Genomic DNA, 16,336 nt, shown 5'->3' with positions numbered 1-16,336 from the left:
TCATTTGAGCTTTGCATTTTCTTTTTCATTGTTGATTGGAGCTACAAGCTTACACTTTATTTTGGGCAATTCATCCTTTACATGCAATCATTTTATATTCTTAACAAACTTTGATTCGTTTCCATTTACCTTGGTAAATTGTTTCATGAGCACTTGAATACATGCTTCAATTTTATGCTACATTGTTATCTTGAATATTGGAGCAATTTATTGTTATTGTCTATTTGAAACAAATTTTACTTTCAAGCAAATTACTTGTATCATTATAATTCATTGATGACACACATGCAACACTTGTAAGCTAATTTTATTCCTCCAATTGAAGTTATAATTGCAACTTATGTTGAACAATATTTCATTTTCAAGCATTGAAATCAATTTCTTTGAAGCATTTGCATGTATCATTATTTTAATTTGGGGAATTAACACAATTTGCGTTTCATCTAAGCATTTTAGTGTAGGAAGGTCTCAAGCCTCATTGAAATTTTACCTCCAACATAAGTTGGTTGAAGTAGACATCTTAGGGATCCTCTACTCCTCTATTGACTCCTCAATGTGAGATCCACATCATTGTGTGAGGGTGAGGTCTGAGGATTGAAGAGTTAAATTGTAATCTTGTTGTAGAGCTAATTAATAAAATTAACCAAGATCACTTTCCATTACATTTATTTTACTTGTCTCTTGATGGTTTGAGTTTTCATATGCAAAGTCTATTCCAAAAACAAGTATTGTAATCATTTCAAACAAGTGCTTTCTTTTCATGTTTCAAGTCTAATTGCATATTGATGTCTTGGTTTAGCACTTCCTTTCTTTTACATTTCCAAATTAATTACTAATTTTTGGGTTTTGGCAAAGATATGTTTCACATGTTTTGATTTATAAAGTTGATTATCTCAAAAACATTTTGTATCTTACATATCTTGTGCTAATAATTCTTATTTACCTTTTAGGGTTACTTTGTTTTCTCTTTTGAGAGCATTGCATTTTACTTTGAGCAAATATATCTTTAAATTGTTGAGCAAATTCCTTATAAGGCACTGGTTTTATGTTTTTTTTTTTAATCATATTAATGATTGGGATTGTTAATTCAAGTTGCTCACTTCATATTTGCCCATAAATCCTTAAAAGTAATCCATTTTCACTATAACACTCTCCTAGAAACTCACATCTGTTAACTTAACTTTTCAGTAGGGACCACCGCCCTTAGCTAACCTAGGAGATAGCTCAAACGGAGAGAGTCGGAATTAGTGTGACAACCCCTTCTTTGAGTTCCCTGCCACCAACCACACCTTGTGTGGTTGAAGGCTTTTCTCACTGACTTGTAGGTAGGTGTAGGCGACAGGGTCAATAGGCCTCTAGGAGCTCGATTTAGACTAGTTTGCATCCCCTTGATTCTTTGATCAATTTGGATGCTATCTCACCCAATCACCTTTACTTAACTCTTGTTGATTTTCCATGTCATTTTTTTGGCATCTTTGATTTGGAGAGAATTAATTATTTTCTCTCAATATTTCTTTTATGGCTAATTTATTTCCACTTTTTCCACTGAACTTAGGAAAAGTGGGTTTTGAGGGAGCAATATTTATTTTTTGGCCCCCAAAGTGTGTCTTAGAAGAATTTTGAGTACCCATACACCCACAACATCTTCTGGCATCACTTATTTACATTTTACATTAAAAATCCCGTCCCGCATGATTTTTTTAATTATTAAAATTTCATACCTAGACCTACTCAAATTCTGCAAAACTTTATAGATGACCTAGCATGAGTAATACATCAATTCTAGACACTAGGATAGAACCAAGGCTTGATCTTCAAGCTGTCACCCCAACTTTAGGGGTATATGTGAGTGAAAAAACTCAGCTAGTTATTCGTCACTGAAAAGATAGAATAATTAGCTAAGTGAAAAAAATACTCTAGGGTGTACTCACTTGCTGATCGAGTCCCAAGTCTCCTAGGCCTGTTACAAAGCTTTATTCATCATGCTAGTTACATTTTTTACAATTCCCCGTAGGGTTGTGGAATTTGAAGACAAAATGTAGAGAGAGGAGAGAGAAAGGGGCTGGAATGCTCTGCTGACTTCTGGAATTATGAATAATTTTGTTGTATACTTTGTGCCTTGGGCTATGGATTCTTCATAAGATCTGCTAAGTGTAACTCAGTAGTCAACAAACCTCAAGCTTTGTTGTATCATATTTTGTATTAGGTTTCAAAAAGGGCCATGATCCTTGGTACGGGAGCCTTATGGATTTCTTGTTGATCGACTAATAAGATGTGTTTTGTGCCTCTACAAAATCTGTGTATTTTATTGATTCATTGTTGTTATATTTCCACCACGCAAAGTGCTTGTAGTCAAGTATCTTTAGTGTGTTTATAATCTAGTATAGACATAGACTAGACCTAGGATATAAGGAAAATTCAACATGGAATTAGAGCTACTTTGAAGGGACAACTAAATTAGAGTGTGCGCAACAAGAAGTCAAGATGGAGCTGATTGATTGGTTGTTGAAGGACTAACAACATGGCAAAGTTGATTGCTAGTCTGAGGTATGAGGATAGGTTGGATGGGTTGTCCAACTATAGTCCTTGGAAAGAAAGGATCAGGCTGGTCTTGTTGGTGAACAAGATATGGGAGTTTGCTGACAAGGATATTGTTAAGCCAACAACTCCTAAAGAGTTGGATGAGTTTGAAGAGTTGGATGCAAAGGCCAAGCTAATCATCCTAGATGGAGTAAAGGATCACTTGATACCTCATCTTACCGGGAAGAACACTGCACATGATATGTGGAAGGCTCTTTAGGACTTGTTCCAGAATAAGAACGAGAATTAGTTGATGGTATTGAGAGAGAAGCTCAAGAACACCAAGATGTTGGATGGCGAGGGTGTGGCTTCGTATTTGACGAGGGTTTCTCAAGATTGAGACAAGCTTGCTGCCATTGGTGATAACCTTCCAAAATATGAATTAGTGAGGACTGCATTGAAGGGCTTCGTCGAGGAATGGAAGCCATTTATTGCTCGTGACAAGTTGCCAGATTGGAACAGGTTATGGGATGACTTCATGCAAGAGGAATTGCGGGACGATGATCTTCATTAGAAGAAGTCTGATGGAGAGAATGTGGATCTTGCTAGTAATATGAAGGGAAAAGCGAAGAAGGACTTGAGCAAGGTGAAGTGTTTCATATGTGGCGAGCATGGTCATTATGCGAGTAAGTGTCTGTGTCAGAAGAAGGGAGATAATGACAAGAAGAAAGATATTGCAGTGGCTGCTACAACTACAACCAAGCAAGATGATTTCACAAGAAGGTTCGAAGAGGATTTTGCTCTAGTTTATCATTTCTCTGAAGGCACCATTGATGAGGGTGCATGGTTTATTGATACCGAAGTGTCGAAGCATATGACAGGATCGCAGGAAGTATTCAAGACTCTAACTGAATGGGACTCTAAATTTCACTTGGAGGTTGGAGATGAGAGTTAGAAGACTATAAGAGGGTCAGGTATGGTGCCATTCAAGATGGAGTCAGGAGGGCTGCTACAAGTCCAAGATGTATTGTGGGTAACAGAGCTCAAGTGTGGCATGTTGTCTTTTTCAGTGATTGAGGCTAAGGGGTTTGAAGTATTGTTCCAGGATGGAGAGATGATGCTTAAGCCCAGAGGCTTTAACTCCTCAGGAGCAATTATTGGAGTTAGGGAGAGTGGTTTGTACAAGCTAAAGGGAAGGCCTATAGATCAAGGGAAGAAGCAGGTTCCTGAGACTCAAAGGGAGTCGAGTTCGAGTAAGAGTTTGCAGGTTCAGAGGGAGAATATGCAACCCAAGAAGAGTGCATGGTCAGTGGGAAGTAAGGAGACTTCTACAAATGGCAAGAAGGAACCTTGGAATGGCCTGAAGGCCTATGAAGAGAACAAGAAGCAAGAGGCTTCTGGTGGCAGGGACACTTCCGAGGAAAGTGTTGTTCATTCTACAAGGTATGTTGTAGTTATGGACACCAAAGATTGGGATTGTGTTCTTGACAAGTTGCTTCCGAGGAATGGAAATACTTCCCTCACTAAGAGGGAGTGTTGAAAAGTGTAGCTTGGGAGGTACTCCCACAAGTCTAGGGTACTTGACTTGTGAGGATTTGATCCACTTTGTGGGCTAAGTACACGAGCTAGTGGGTTTTGGACCCAAAGCCGTGGGCTTGAGGCTTGTTGCCACACAATTTGGCAGGGCCCTAGCAGGGGAACCTATGGGACAACTACTAGACTAAGAGACAACAATGGGACAAAGACCCATTGTCGCCTCAATCAATGTCCCCTACTCTTTATGGACTTTCACCAATGGGAGGAGTCCCGGTACGAAGGAAATCACTTGTAATGATAATGTCAATGACAATGTGTGAAGTGATTCCCAAGGCCCATTCAAGGAGGGACACAATAAAGGGCACAATGCTTCAAAGGAGCTTAAGGGCTCTCTGAGAAAGACCTAGGATGAAGATCAAGGCCTAGGGTTTAAAATTTTCAATGATGATAGATATGCCTAGACTCAAGACTCCAAAGGAGAGATAGGACCTCTCAAGAAGCTTTGCAGGATGATTTGATACCTTAAATAGGTTTTTCTGTCTTCTTGAGATGCCTAGAAAGAGCTTACTCTAGACCTAGGGTTTAGGAATAATTGTGGGAGAATTTCCTCCAAGGTATTTTCTAGGTCAAGGTAAGGGAGAAGAGAATGTATCTTGTGATTTGTTTCAAATACTAGGTTCATATGACCCTCAAGAAGGCCACCTTATCCAAAGAAAACAAACTAGGTTTTCCTTCTAGGGAACACCTAGGGCACAAACATTTATGGAGAATTCACCGTGGGAACTCAACCAAAATTTGAGATCTTCAAGAGAAAACACAAAGGAAGAGTTCTATCTAAACGAAATTCCAAAATTCTCACTCCAATAGAATTCGCAGGATGCCCTAGCTAGCCGTCCTATGGAGAGGGGCCAAAATTTTTGGGAGAAGAAAAGAGATGGAAAGAAAGGGTGATCACCAATGTTCTTGGACCAGTGCCTATTTCCCTTGGCTATGGAGTCTAAGATGATTCAAAATTTTCCAAAATTGTCTTCAAGGAGGCTAAAGATGGATGCCCTAGCAACTAAGCTTTAACATTTACCCACCCAAGATCTATGGATTTTCATGGAAAAATAAAATTCATCCACTAGGAACATTCATCTATTGTCATGCAATGAGTAACATATGCAATTGCCAACCAAAATAGCCTTTACAATGATATTCAATAAACTAGGGCACAATAGCATTAATTAGTTGCAACAATTCCATACATTAGACATCATTTCAAAAGAAAATATTCATCAAAGTACACTTACAAGATGACAATGAGATATATCCAACCACAAATCAAGAAGTAGCTCCAAGAAAGATCAAAATTCTAGCTTCCAAAGATATCAAAATGCATCAAAGAATCTCCAATTCGTCCAAGAGAAAAAGTGCGAATGTCTTTTACAAGAGAAATCCAAGTGATGATGATGCTCTCCCACAATGAGAGCTAGTTCTATTTATACGATCCTTTCCTAATTTGATTTAGCCTAATTAGCCCCAACAACTATAAAATAATGTGCAAATAACAGATCTTGGTGACCTACTCACTAAGTAGCTAATAAAGTGATGAAGAAGCCATCCATAAGTGAGGCGAAATGATGAAGTCGTGATGTAGAAGGGTCGGTGGAGGGCCTTGTTGAGTCCTCAAGATGCCATGATGAGGGAGAGGGCTCCAGGAATGATGGACAAGGGGGTGGCCCCTTAATCTCTATGTAAATCATCATGTGGTGCTCCAAAGTGGCTCTAGAGCACAAATACTAGTCTCATGGGTCTCCTGATGAAAAATAAGCCTGTAGATTGCTCTAAAATCAGGGCACTGACGATGGTGGTTGCCCTCCCATGTCTCAAGAGTGAGACAAACCTCCTTTGGGCCTTGGATCAAATGCTAATCCATGTGTACACTGCTAGCTGGCTGGGGGCAATGGTGGTTCAAGTGCATCATTTCGTGAATAGTGTGGGGCAATGAACAAGTTGCTGAAGGTGCTCATGAGATGAGATAATGCTCTATCACATGACTGAGTACCATGGCTCTCAACAGATCCCCTACAAATGTCAATGTGATCCTCTGGTGGGCTTGGGCCCTAGTTAAGTTTCCCAACCCATGATGAAACCACTTGCCAATTACATATAAGATCCAATGCGTCTCCTCACCATCAGGTACAATAATTCATTAGTGCATCTAAGTGAACCAAGCTTGTTAATCCAGGGCACAAATGAGACTTCATAATGGGTTTCCCTTCCAAATTTGGGGCTTTGAGCATGTAATAGTGTTACCTCCCTAGGTAGGAGTGGCTAATAAACAACCCTATTAGGTGTTCCCAACCCCTAAAGGGAAAGACATGTCCAAGGTACATCCTTCAAGTGATAGGGGTCATGTGAATAATGATGAGATGGATTGGGACACAGGGGTCTCAAGGCCAAATGCCATGGGTTCAAGGGTGGTAATGATGAGGGATGTCCACATATTTAGGTGTATAGATGTAGGAGGGAGCAATCATGGTACATGAGTTACCCCAACCTTTGTTTTTCCACCCTTCTTCATTTTCCTTTTGCCTTTTTTTGATTTTTCTTTTATTATACTGCTCGGGGCTCCAAGAGATGAGAGCATGTAGTGTACAATGTTATAAGAACTGGTGGAACCGGCTGGTCCGACTGTTTTTGGCCCAAAACTAGTTCGAATCGAGCCTCTGAACCTGAATAGGTCGGTTCGGTACCACACTGGTCGGTTCTGTAACAAAACTGACATCAACCTATTTCATCGAATTAGATTAGTTCCGTGCAGTTTGTACCTATGCAAACCAATGTAAAAAATATGCCTTTTTTGATTTTTTGATTTGATTGGTCCACTTATAATTCTCCCCTAGGCTAGCGTAATATTCAAGCCTATGGCGCTCAGCTTAATAATCGAGCCTATGTCCCTACTATTGCTATGTAATTCATGGTAATGTTAAATTCTTAAAGTAAAAGTGACATTCTCCTTTATCTTTCATTTTCGTCCTTTTACTTAAATTCTTAACATTACCATGAAATGACGCAGGATGTTTGAGAATCACCTCATTGGATTTCATATGGAGAAAGTAGAATTTTAGGTTTCACTCAAAATCCATCAAACTTAACAGATTTTCAGGATTTCAAGTTTGGGGGGATTGCAATGCTTCCATTGGATTTTGTCATGTACGAAGGTATGGAACTAACATTTAATAAAGAGCACCAATCCCTCTATGTACTTTGATGTTAGTGGCATTGGTTGTCGAACTCCTCTATCATGACTCTACTAAAAATGTACCCATCACTCAAACAAAATCTTGACATGACATGCTACGTTTTTCTATCTTATTTTAATGCCGAAATGATTATATTGATGACAAAGACCCCAATATTGGCAATGATTTTGATGATATGTAGGCATTTGTTGTAGCATGATATTTTTTTGGATTCTAGAGGCCATATAGAGCCTATTTGTTGATGTATTTTCAGTTTAGAGATTGATTGCACTCAATGCTATTTTGGTTATGTGCACCCTTACATGCTATGTAAATGAAAACTTCTGCATAATTGTGTTGTAGTGGTTTTGATTATATGGATGCACATGAATATATATGTTTTTCTTTAAAATATGAATATTTTATGTGTTTTTGGTAAACCGGTTTTTTATTTGGTTTTTACTGGTTCCAGTCCGGTTCCCGGTCCACAAGGTTTTTCGATTCAATCACCGGTTCGGTTTTGATAACATTCACTGTGGATGATATAAGCAGTGATTACCCCCTTAAGGTGGGGTAGTGCATCACCCACCAGGGGTTGGGACATGCATGGGTTCCTTAATGATGTGGGGGGCACTAGGAACTAAGGGGATGACCATAATGATAAAGGGTAGAGCTCATGTTTGGCTTTTTCCCATGTGCTATTATTTATTGTCTCGACCATCTTTTGCATTTTGTGGTATTATTTACTTTTGTATGTGGCCATGATATGCTTTTAATCCTTTATTTTAGTTGCATCAACCTTTGGGGCGACATTCCAGGCCTGACCTAGACATGTGGACAAGGGGAGGGGGAGTACCAGAGCCTTATGGACTCAGTGGTCACGTGGACCTAGAGAGGGAAGATGATGAAATAGGGCATGTAATGTGCTGAGGGGAGTGAAAAATGTGAAACGGGAAAACGAGACCGTTTGAAAATTTCAACTATTGCAGCAATTGGAAATTATTCTTCTAACTATAAATTAATTAATAATTTATTTGGCCACACAAACAACGAATTATTCACAATTGCGATTTTCACCAAATTAAATTCTGCGGAAGGTAAACTAGAAACTGAGAAAATACTAGCACACACGCATAAAATTATCACACAATCACTTTTGGACAAAAGTCACCGGAAAAATCCAACTTGGGAAAATCGATGCAGCAGCCAAGGGTTTTTATTATTAAGCAGCAGTGAGAAATTTTGAGTACAATAAATATCGCCAAACTGGCGAATCTATCCAAGAGGAATACTTGCCAAAACTTTTTGAGGGGAACTACCCTCTCTCTGAGCAATCCCGACACTTGACTGCCACTGAAAGGCTAGTCGTCCAACTAGCTTTGCGTAGGTCCTACGTCACCCTAGCATAATCCTTCAAACACTCTGCCTGAATCAACTACCAATCTAGTCGTCCTTCCTACTGCTGATTGAGAAACTCTCTCTCCAACCCTTTGGAAAACTTTCCCGGCATCTGGAACTGAAAACGAGCTCCTCTTCAGCTAGATCGAATTTCCCTTCTGAGGCTTCGTGCTGCCTTTGCGTAGCCTCCTGGAGAAAATCTTGACCTCCTCTTTTTGACTCTTCGAAATTGGAGAACTTCCTCCGGACTCACTGTGCCTGCCCATCTCTATCTCTGCTTCCCTTCTCTGGCTCAAACTCTTCTGACAACTGTTGCTGCTCTCTGGAAATAAAACTGCCCAAGGAAAATCGATCTCAAGTGTGTGTTCTCCATCTACCCAACAACTTTTTCTTATAATCTTCTGTTGCGACTCCAACGTCCAAGATTAAATCTTAATTGATGGCTAAGATCATATCTGGGTCGATCCGTGTGAGTTTCTAAATGATTCACATCTTATCTCAATTAATACTAATTAATTAACCAAATTTCTTAAGTTTAGACTTAGGGAATATTAAAAAATAGGCTAATAATCTAATTGAGCCATCTCTAGGTCGAATTTCCATAAACGATTTTTCAGTTATGGAGAACTCCCATGTTTTAGCCTCTCCACAAAGTTTCGAGACTAGAACACTTCTGATGCTACAAAAAACTAACAGACCGCACTACCAAAATCGGGTTTTCCCAAGTAGTGTCCATCCTGAAGCTATAAGCCAATAAGGGAGATCCCATGGGACTAGGGTTGAGGATTAACCCCCCATTAAGGTAAGAGAACAAGACTATAGTCAAAGCCCTTCCTGCTTCCAAGTCACCTAATAATCCATTCCCAACGTGCCCGAGGAAAAGCAAGCATAAGCACCCGATTGCACAATGAAAACCATACCTTTAGGATTGGATGGCCCACTTTCAAACATACGCTCTCGACAGATGGGCGAGGGGACATATGACTGGCTCAATGAGCGGAGATCAACTGGCACAATATCGGCTATAGTGGTGGTTGTCGGGGGCTGTTGGCTGCCTGCTGAAGACAAATCTAGGAGAAAATGTCTCCTATGGGGTCGCCCACTCGGGGTGGGTAACAAGACGCGAAGAAACTATTTGTTTATTCTAATTATTGTGGAGGAGACACTTTAATGGAGTGAAGGGCTCCTAAGCAAGTGATTGGAGAGCTATATATTGGAGAGACCAATGGAGTGGTCTCACAATATAGCATCTCATCCTTGTAAGAATATCAAGCCAAGAGAGGAGAGCCGCAGATCTTCAAGGAGGGACGAGTTGTTTCTGTTCTTTGATTTTTGATCTAGAGAAAGAGGCCGAGCTGCTTATCTACATGTTGGAGGATCAAAAGAAGGCTGCCTGAGTTAGTGTTTGTCTGTTGGTTGATCAAAAGGAAGGCTACTGAGAGGTTCTGCTAAAGGAAATTGCCCTAGGCCATGTTCTATTCATCATGGTAGCAAGGTTGAAGCCCTAGTACAAGGTCGAAAAGCTTCGGGGCACATGAAACTGGGCTGAAAGGCCTCAGGGTGGCTAGCAGACCAGGCCGAGGCCTGTCCAAGGAGGCTGCAAACAACAGAAGGGGGGGGCAAAGGGCGTAGGAGGCTTGTGAAAGCAGTCCGAGTTGCCTCAGGTCTGTGTAGAGGCCAGCAAGCCATAAAATAGTACTGCTGTTCTGAGAAAGGAAAGGTTGCTGAGTGTATACTTTGAAGTCTGTTCATAAAAGGAGCCTTGAAGAGCAAGGTCAAAGGCTGATTATGCAGTGAATTGGTAGGGACAAATTGACTGTGAGTAGCTGAAGTGTTTTGGAGCTGATATATGCAAGTGGTCTGAAGGATTTGATCATTGTGAGCAGCTGCTTGTACAGAGTCCTGAAAGGAGCCAACTCTATGTGAGGAGGAGGCAAAGAACAGCCAGGTGACAAGTGACAAAGGAGGACTGAAAGGGCTGGTTGTGAAGAGGCTACATTAGCAAGTAAGTTGGTTGTTTTGTCATTGTTTTGTTGGGCAGATTGAAGGTCTAAAGGAGTTGACCTCAAGCCCTGTTGTATCATAGTTTGTATCAGGTTTCATAAAGGGCCATGATCCCTAGTATGGGAGCCCTATGTATTTCTTGTTGATGGACTAACAAGAAGTGTTTTGGCCCTACAAAATCTGTGTATTTTATTGATTCACTGCTGTTATATTTCTGCTGCGCAAAGTGCTTGTAGTTTAGTATCTTTAGACTTTGTTGTGTTTATGATCTAATGTAGATATAGACCAGACCTGGGATATAGGGAAAATTCAACAATTTTCACCATGTACATTTAAAATTTGGGTCACCCTTGCTTTTCCAAGTTTTCATCGATGTTTCTTTTGTATTACTTAGACCAACTATTTGAAATGCTCTAATTATCACTGAATGCATTCCTCAGATGAATCCTGTTATGGCTTGCTTCCACAATAACTCCATCACTACAGCCAGATTCGCATGACAAAGACTTTGCTAAAGATGGCAATTATGCATCCGTTGGAAGTATGCTAGTTCAGGCTTTTGTTTCAACTAATAATCAAAATGATCATGAGGTCAGATACAGGGCTGTAAGCACTATATTCTATATTCCGAAGAATAATGTGCAGTGCAAAGAATAGGTTCTCCGCATTCGATCAGACATTCCAATTTTATTGTTGTCAACACTAAAGGTCCTGATGCTACACATAGTGAAATATCTGTGTGAATTAATTAAGGTCAAAGTTGTGCATAATAACTACACTTAAAAGTTTAACCTCCTACATAAGGGATGCCTGGACCAATTGTCACTTAGTTGGAACAACTGGCATGCTACTACAAGAGATGGTTGTCTGTGACCATGGCATGACAGATGGAGGGAACCATGGAAGATCATCTTTTGAAGAAAGTGATGCTCTAGCTATTTTTGTTCCTTCAGAGGTTGCACCAAGCACAGATGCTACATCTGCACCTGTATATTCAGCTTTCCAGGTTGACATCGCATCAACACTAGCTCTTCTATTGGGTGTTCCAATACCAAAAAATAGCGTGGGTGTTCTACTTCCACAACTTTTTCATTCATTCACTGATGAGCAAAGGCTTCGAGCACTTCAATTAAATTCTTGGCAACTGCTGAGACTACTAAAAGCACGTTTGCCCAATTCGAAGTGTATTATATCATTATGCAATAAGGAAACACATAATGAATATTTGGAAAGAGAAATGGGTGGTGAACCAATGGATGCAAGACTATGCTATTTATTTACAAGAGCTATTTTCCTGCATGATTCTTGGCAACAGCAAGAAAGCTGTCTAGATTTTGATCAGTGCATTTATGATAAAGATCCAAAACTCGCAGTGGAGGCCTATACTGAGTTCTTAAAGACTGCATCGGAATATTTAGCAAGAGGAAACACTGAGAAGCCATCAGTTTTGCTCGCATTGGGAGGGTTTTTAATGTTTGGATCTCTGGTTTTGCTTCTTGGTATTTCATTCAGAGTGCGCCAAGCATTAAGTGAAATGTCAGAACGCCTTTCCCTTAAGATTGAGGAACGAAATCATACTGGAAATCTAGAAAAAATAATAGCTATTTTTGGAATTTGCATTCATGTGCTTAGTCTGGGATCTAGCTCATTGGTGGAGGAAGAGCAGTATACGTGGCATTTTCTATTATCAACATTGTGCATTACTCTTATACACAGAACATGTCAAGTTTGGAATTCTTAATCAGAAGAAAAATTTGAATTTTTCTGGTCTCAGGACCAACTAAAATTGAGAGAGAATCTTAATTTTCAATGCCATAGCAGCAATATGGAGAGTCCAGATACAACTTTGAGATTGAATTGTGAACATGCAGGATCATTACATGCTCAGCAACTTAGCACTTGTCAGCTTTTAGCTGTCATGCATATGCAGGTTGCTGGAAGATTTTTAAGATCATGTCATCAAGGTGGTGTCAATCGGGTCTATTTGCCAGACATTGCAAAGTGGATACATTACAGTGGTCCTCATGTTACAAAATCTTTACAGATAGCCTCAGTTCTTTCAGTAATGTTGATAGAGTTTTCTCTAAGTTACGAGGAAACAGAAACGGATATGGATACGGATCCGGATTCGGATATGGATACGGATACGGATCTGGATTCAGATACGGATACAGATCCACTAGATTTTTGAAAAGCCAGGATCCAGATATGGTGGGGTTGTTGAAGAAAGTGTAACTAGGTTCAGTATTTACAAATGTAATTTTGATCTTTGTACTTGTCAAGAAAAAGAAATATTATTTTTGAAAATTATAAGAATGAGTTTCTTACTCATTTCATAGGTCTAGGAAAGTCAAAGAGTCAAAGTCATGTATGAGGAGCTCTTCTTGAGTCTATGTGTAAATGTATACTAGTCGAAAACGCCCTCCAAGACAAGCACAATCCTCCTGAAGACATCAGCTAACAAACGATGTAAAACACAGTCATGTCGGCTTGCAAATATATATAAATGACAAGTCGGCTCAAATAATAGACACATCCATTCAATGGACACGTTGGCTAATTATGGAGGACGAACTACTATAAATACCCAGACAGAGTATCTGCAAAATAGCAGTGAAGAACTCAGACTTGTCTGAGATTTTCAGAAGTCTGTCACAGGGTAATTTTCGTATGGGTACAGGTCAGATATCTGCATTACAGGAGTAAGGATACCTCTGCAACTTCGGTGGCAATTACAGTGATAAATATCTCGGTCTCCTCGTGATCACAGTCTCAACATGCTAAACACAGTCACCGTGTAAGATATTCTCGACATACTTACTGTTATAGTCTTGGCATACTTGTGGATGGAGAGATACAATCTCGGCATACTTGTAATGAAGAAGATTTACAGTCAAAGTCTCGGGATAGCTGTAATAAGAGAATCTTGGTGATCAAACAGAGAACGCAGTCATAATCTCTCATTCTGAACGCAGTCATAATCGAACACAGTCATAATGAATCTTGATGATCCCATCGTAGCTCACTCAGTCTCGGTGTAATTGTGATGAATAGATCTCTCAGTAACATACTCTGAGAGAGCACACAATCTGGACGAAGTTAAGTTCTCTGTCTCTGTTTGATGAAGACATAGTTACAAGCATCAATCGTGAAAAGATCTCAGTGAAGACGTGACAATGAAGGTGCAGTAATGATCTCGTTGTTATAATGAATATCTCAGTGAAGGTGCAACAATAATGACTTCGGTGTAGCAGCAGTGATGACGATCTTAGTTATGAAGAAGAAGAGGATTGGTGTCTTGGTCTTGGAGTGGCATAATAGATCAAGGGTCCTGGTCTTGGTATTCGTCAATTGGAATCTCTATAAGAAGAATTTTGTGCGAGTTTTCCTCTCCAAGAGGGAGAGGTTTTGGCCCTGGCAGAAAGCCAAACATCTTGTGTTCTTGTCCCTTTGTTTTGGTAGCTATTTGGTGAATTAAAGAAGACACACTGTAATAGTAATAAGTGAAGATTGGAATAAGAAGAAAAATTAAAAACACCTCACAAATAGTTATCATGCTAAGAAGAATCACATTAACTACATTGCCCTAGATTCTTCAACATGGTATCAGAGCTAAGGCGCTGAAGTCAAAGGAAGGGCAGCAAAAAGAGACATACAGGGATCAGTTTTCAAGAAGGGCATCAAAGCAAGTTGAAGGGTTTTGTCAAGATTGAAAGATCAATTCTACAACAAGCAGTCTACAACAGAAAGAACTTGGGTCTCCACAAGTCATTATCAAAAGGCCACTAGGACCCTCATCAAGATGTTTACAAAGCAAGTTAACTCAAAAGATCTCAAAATCAAAGAAATAGGTTGAAACCCTAGCAGCAATCCTGATCTACACTACTAAAGAAGGAAAAGCATATTGAAGAAGAAAAAACATTGTCATCACCTTCAAGGTTGTAAAAGCAAGGATCATCTCCTTGCCCTAGAAGAAGATCATCCAAAGGAAGCAGCAGATCATCCTCATCAAAAGGGAGCAACCTTTTCCATTGAAGAAAAGATTTCCATCAAATAGAAGATCATCCAAGAGGAAACTCCAACACATCTTCTCCAACCAGCATCAAAGTGATCAAGTAGAAGAGTTGTTCTTCGCTTGTCAAGTAAGTATCTTTCATTTTTATAATCAAGTTTGGTTAAATGACTTCATGACTGCAAGGAGATCTATGGATTGAATGGGTCATCAAAGGTCCTTGCATGAAATGTGGAGGATTGTCAAAATCCTCATAGATTAAAGAAGTCAGTGAACATATCAAGGAAAAAGGTGTTCTTTGAATTCATGGGAAGGAACTCTTAAGGTTCTCTCATCCCCATGTACCAAGAAAGAAGACATCAAAGAGATATATGAAATGCTAGAGGATACATTCTCTGAAAAATGCAGTATAGAAGGTCACATCACTTAGACTTGATCTACACAAAATGAAGGTATCAAAGAAAGAAAGAATATCTTCATGAGATCTCAATTGAGAGATCTAGGAAAGATGATAAGAAAATAATCATCAAGGTAACAAATATCCATGAACAACAAAGGTTAGTTCTTGTGGTCTCTATGTTAGATAGAAGGCAAAAATGTTGAAGGACACAATTATGTGCAGAAAGGAAAGGAAAAGATAGAATAATATAAGATTCAATGCTATGAAAAGAATATGGAAAGAAGCTCATATCGCCAGAAAGATGGAGGAAGCTGAAGAAAAGGGCCAAGGAAAGAGGGAGCAACAGATCTCCACTATGATTAAGATGGCCTCCCTCACAAAAGGATATTATCATAAGCTCCTCGATCTTTTGTTAAATATATGACCATGATATTAAGATGCATCGTAGCATCATGAAAGCATTAGAAGCAAGAGCTCATGGCATCACCATGGGAATCATGAAGAACAAAATCTGTGGCAGTCAAACATGAAAGACATAACTCTTGGGAACCTCATTGGGCATTGTAGGAAAGGAAGAAGTCATCCAGGACAGGCCTCATCATACATAAAGTCAAAAGGGAAACATCTGCCAAGATGAGGATACGCAAGATCCTCAAGATTCTCTGATAGAATCCTTATCAGAGGATGCACTAATCTAGAGAGGAAGCAAGTGTTTCATCAAGAACTCCAACTCATGGAATTCATGGATGATGTTATGGTGACATAAGAATAGAAGCAGATCAAGGGGTTGAAGACACTTCAATCAAGAAAGCTGCTGGAAGAAGCCTAGATGACCTAAAGTTGAAATGAGGTATGTATGCGTGTATTTAATTTTATAATGTCATGTTGTATGGTTGCAGGTAATATAGATCATCACTTCTATCTTAAGAAGCATGATCAAGGGAAAAGGATCTCCTCCTCTGAAAAGATGCAGAAAGGCATAAGTCACACTAGATGAAATCAACATAAAATGTCTTGATATAATGTCTTCATATAAAGTGTAACTAGGTTCAGTATTTACAAATGTAATTTTGATCTTTGTACTTGTCAAGAAAAATAAATATTATTTTTGTAAATTATAAGAATTAGTTTCTTGCTCATTTCATAGGTCTAGGAAAGTCAAAGAGTCAAAGTCATGTATGAGGAGCTCTTCTTGAGCCTATGTGTAAATGTATACTACTCTAAAAGACCCTCCAAGAT

The 16,336-nt window shown here is 39.4% G+C and overlaps 1 protein-coding gene and 1 long non-coding RNA gene across 2 annotated transcripts in view; both read left to right on the top strand.

The window, feature by feature from the left end:
* Window positions 1–16,336, top strand: part of LOC149229247 (uncharacterized) — a 66,019-nt gene that overhangs the window by 22,694 nt on the left and 26,989 nt on the right. The gene's annotated exons all lie outside the window — the stretch shown is intronic.
* On the top strand, window positions 11,505–12,500 carry LOC149229248 (uncharacterized). The gene has a single exon (XM_089375796.1). The coding sequence runs from the start codon at window positions 11,530–11,532 to the stop codon at window positions 12,424–12,426; it is 897 nt and encodes a 298-aa protein (XP_089231922.1). The 5' UTR covers window positions 11,505–11,529; the 3' UTR covers window positions 12,427–12,500.

This window comes from Pinus tabuliformis, chromosome J (assembly GCF_031772625.1).
Source record: "Pinus tabuliformis cultivar Carrire ecotype Pingquan chromosome J, CPIR1, whole genome shotgun sequence".
Lineage (NCBI taxonomy): Eukaryota > Viridiplantae > Streptophyta > Pinopsida > Pinales > Pinaceae > Pinus > Pinus tabuliformis.
The sequence above is the reverse complement of the archived record's forward strand: the minus strand, read 5'-3'. Positions and strand labels throughout refer to the sequence as shown.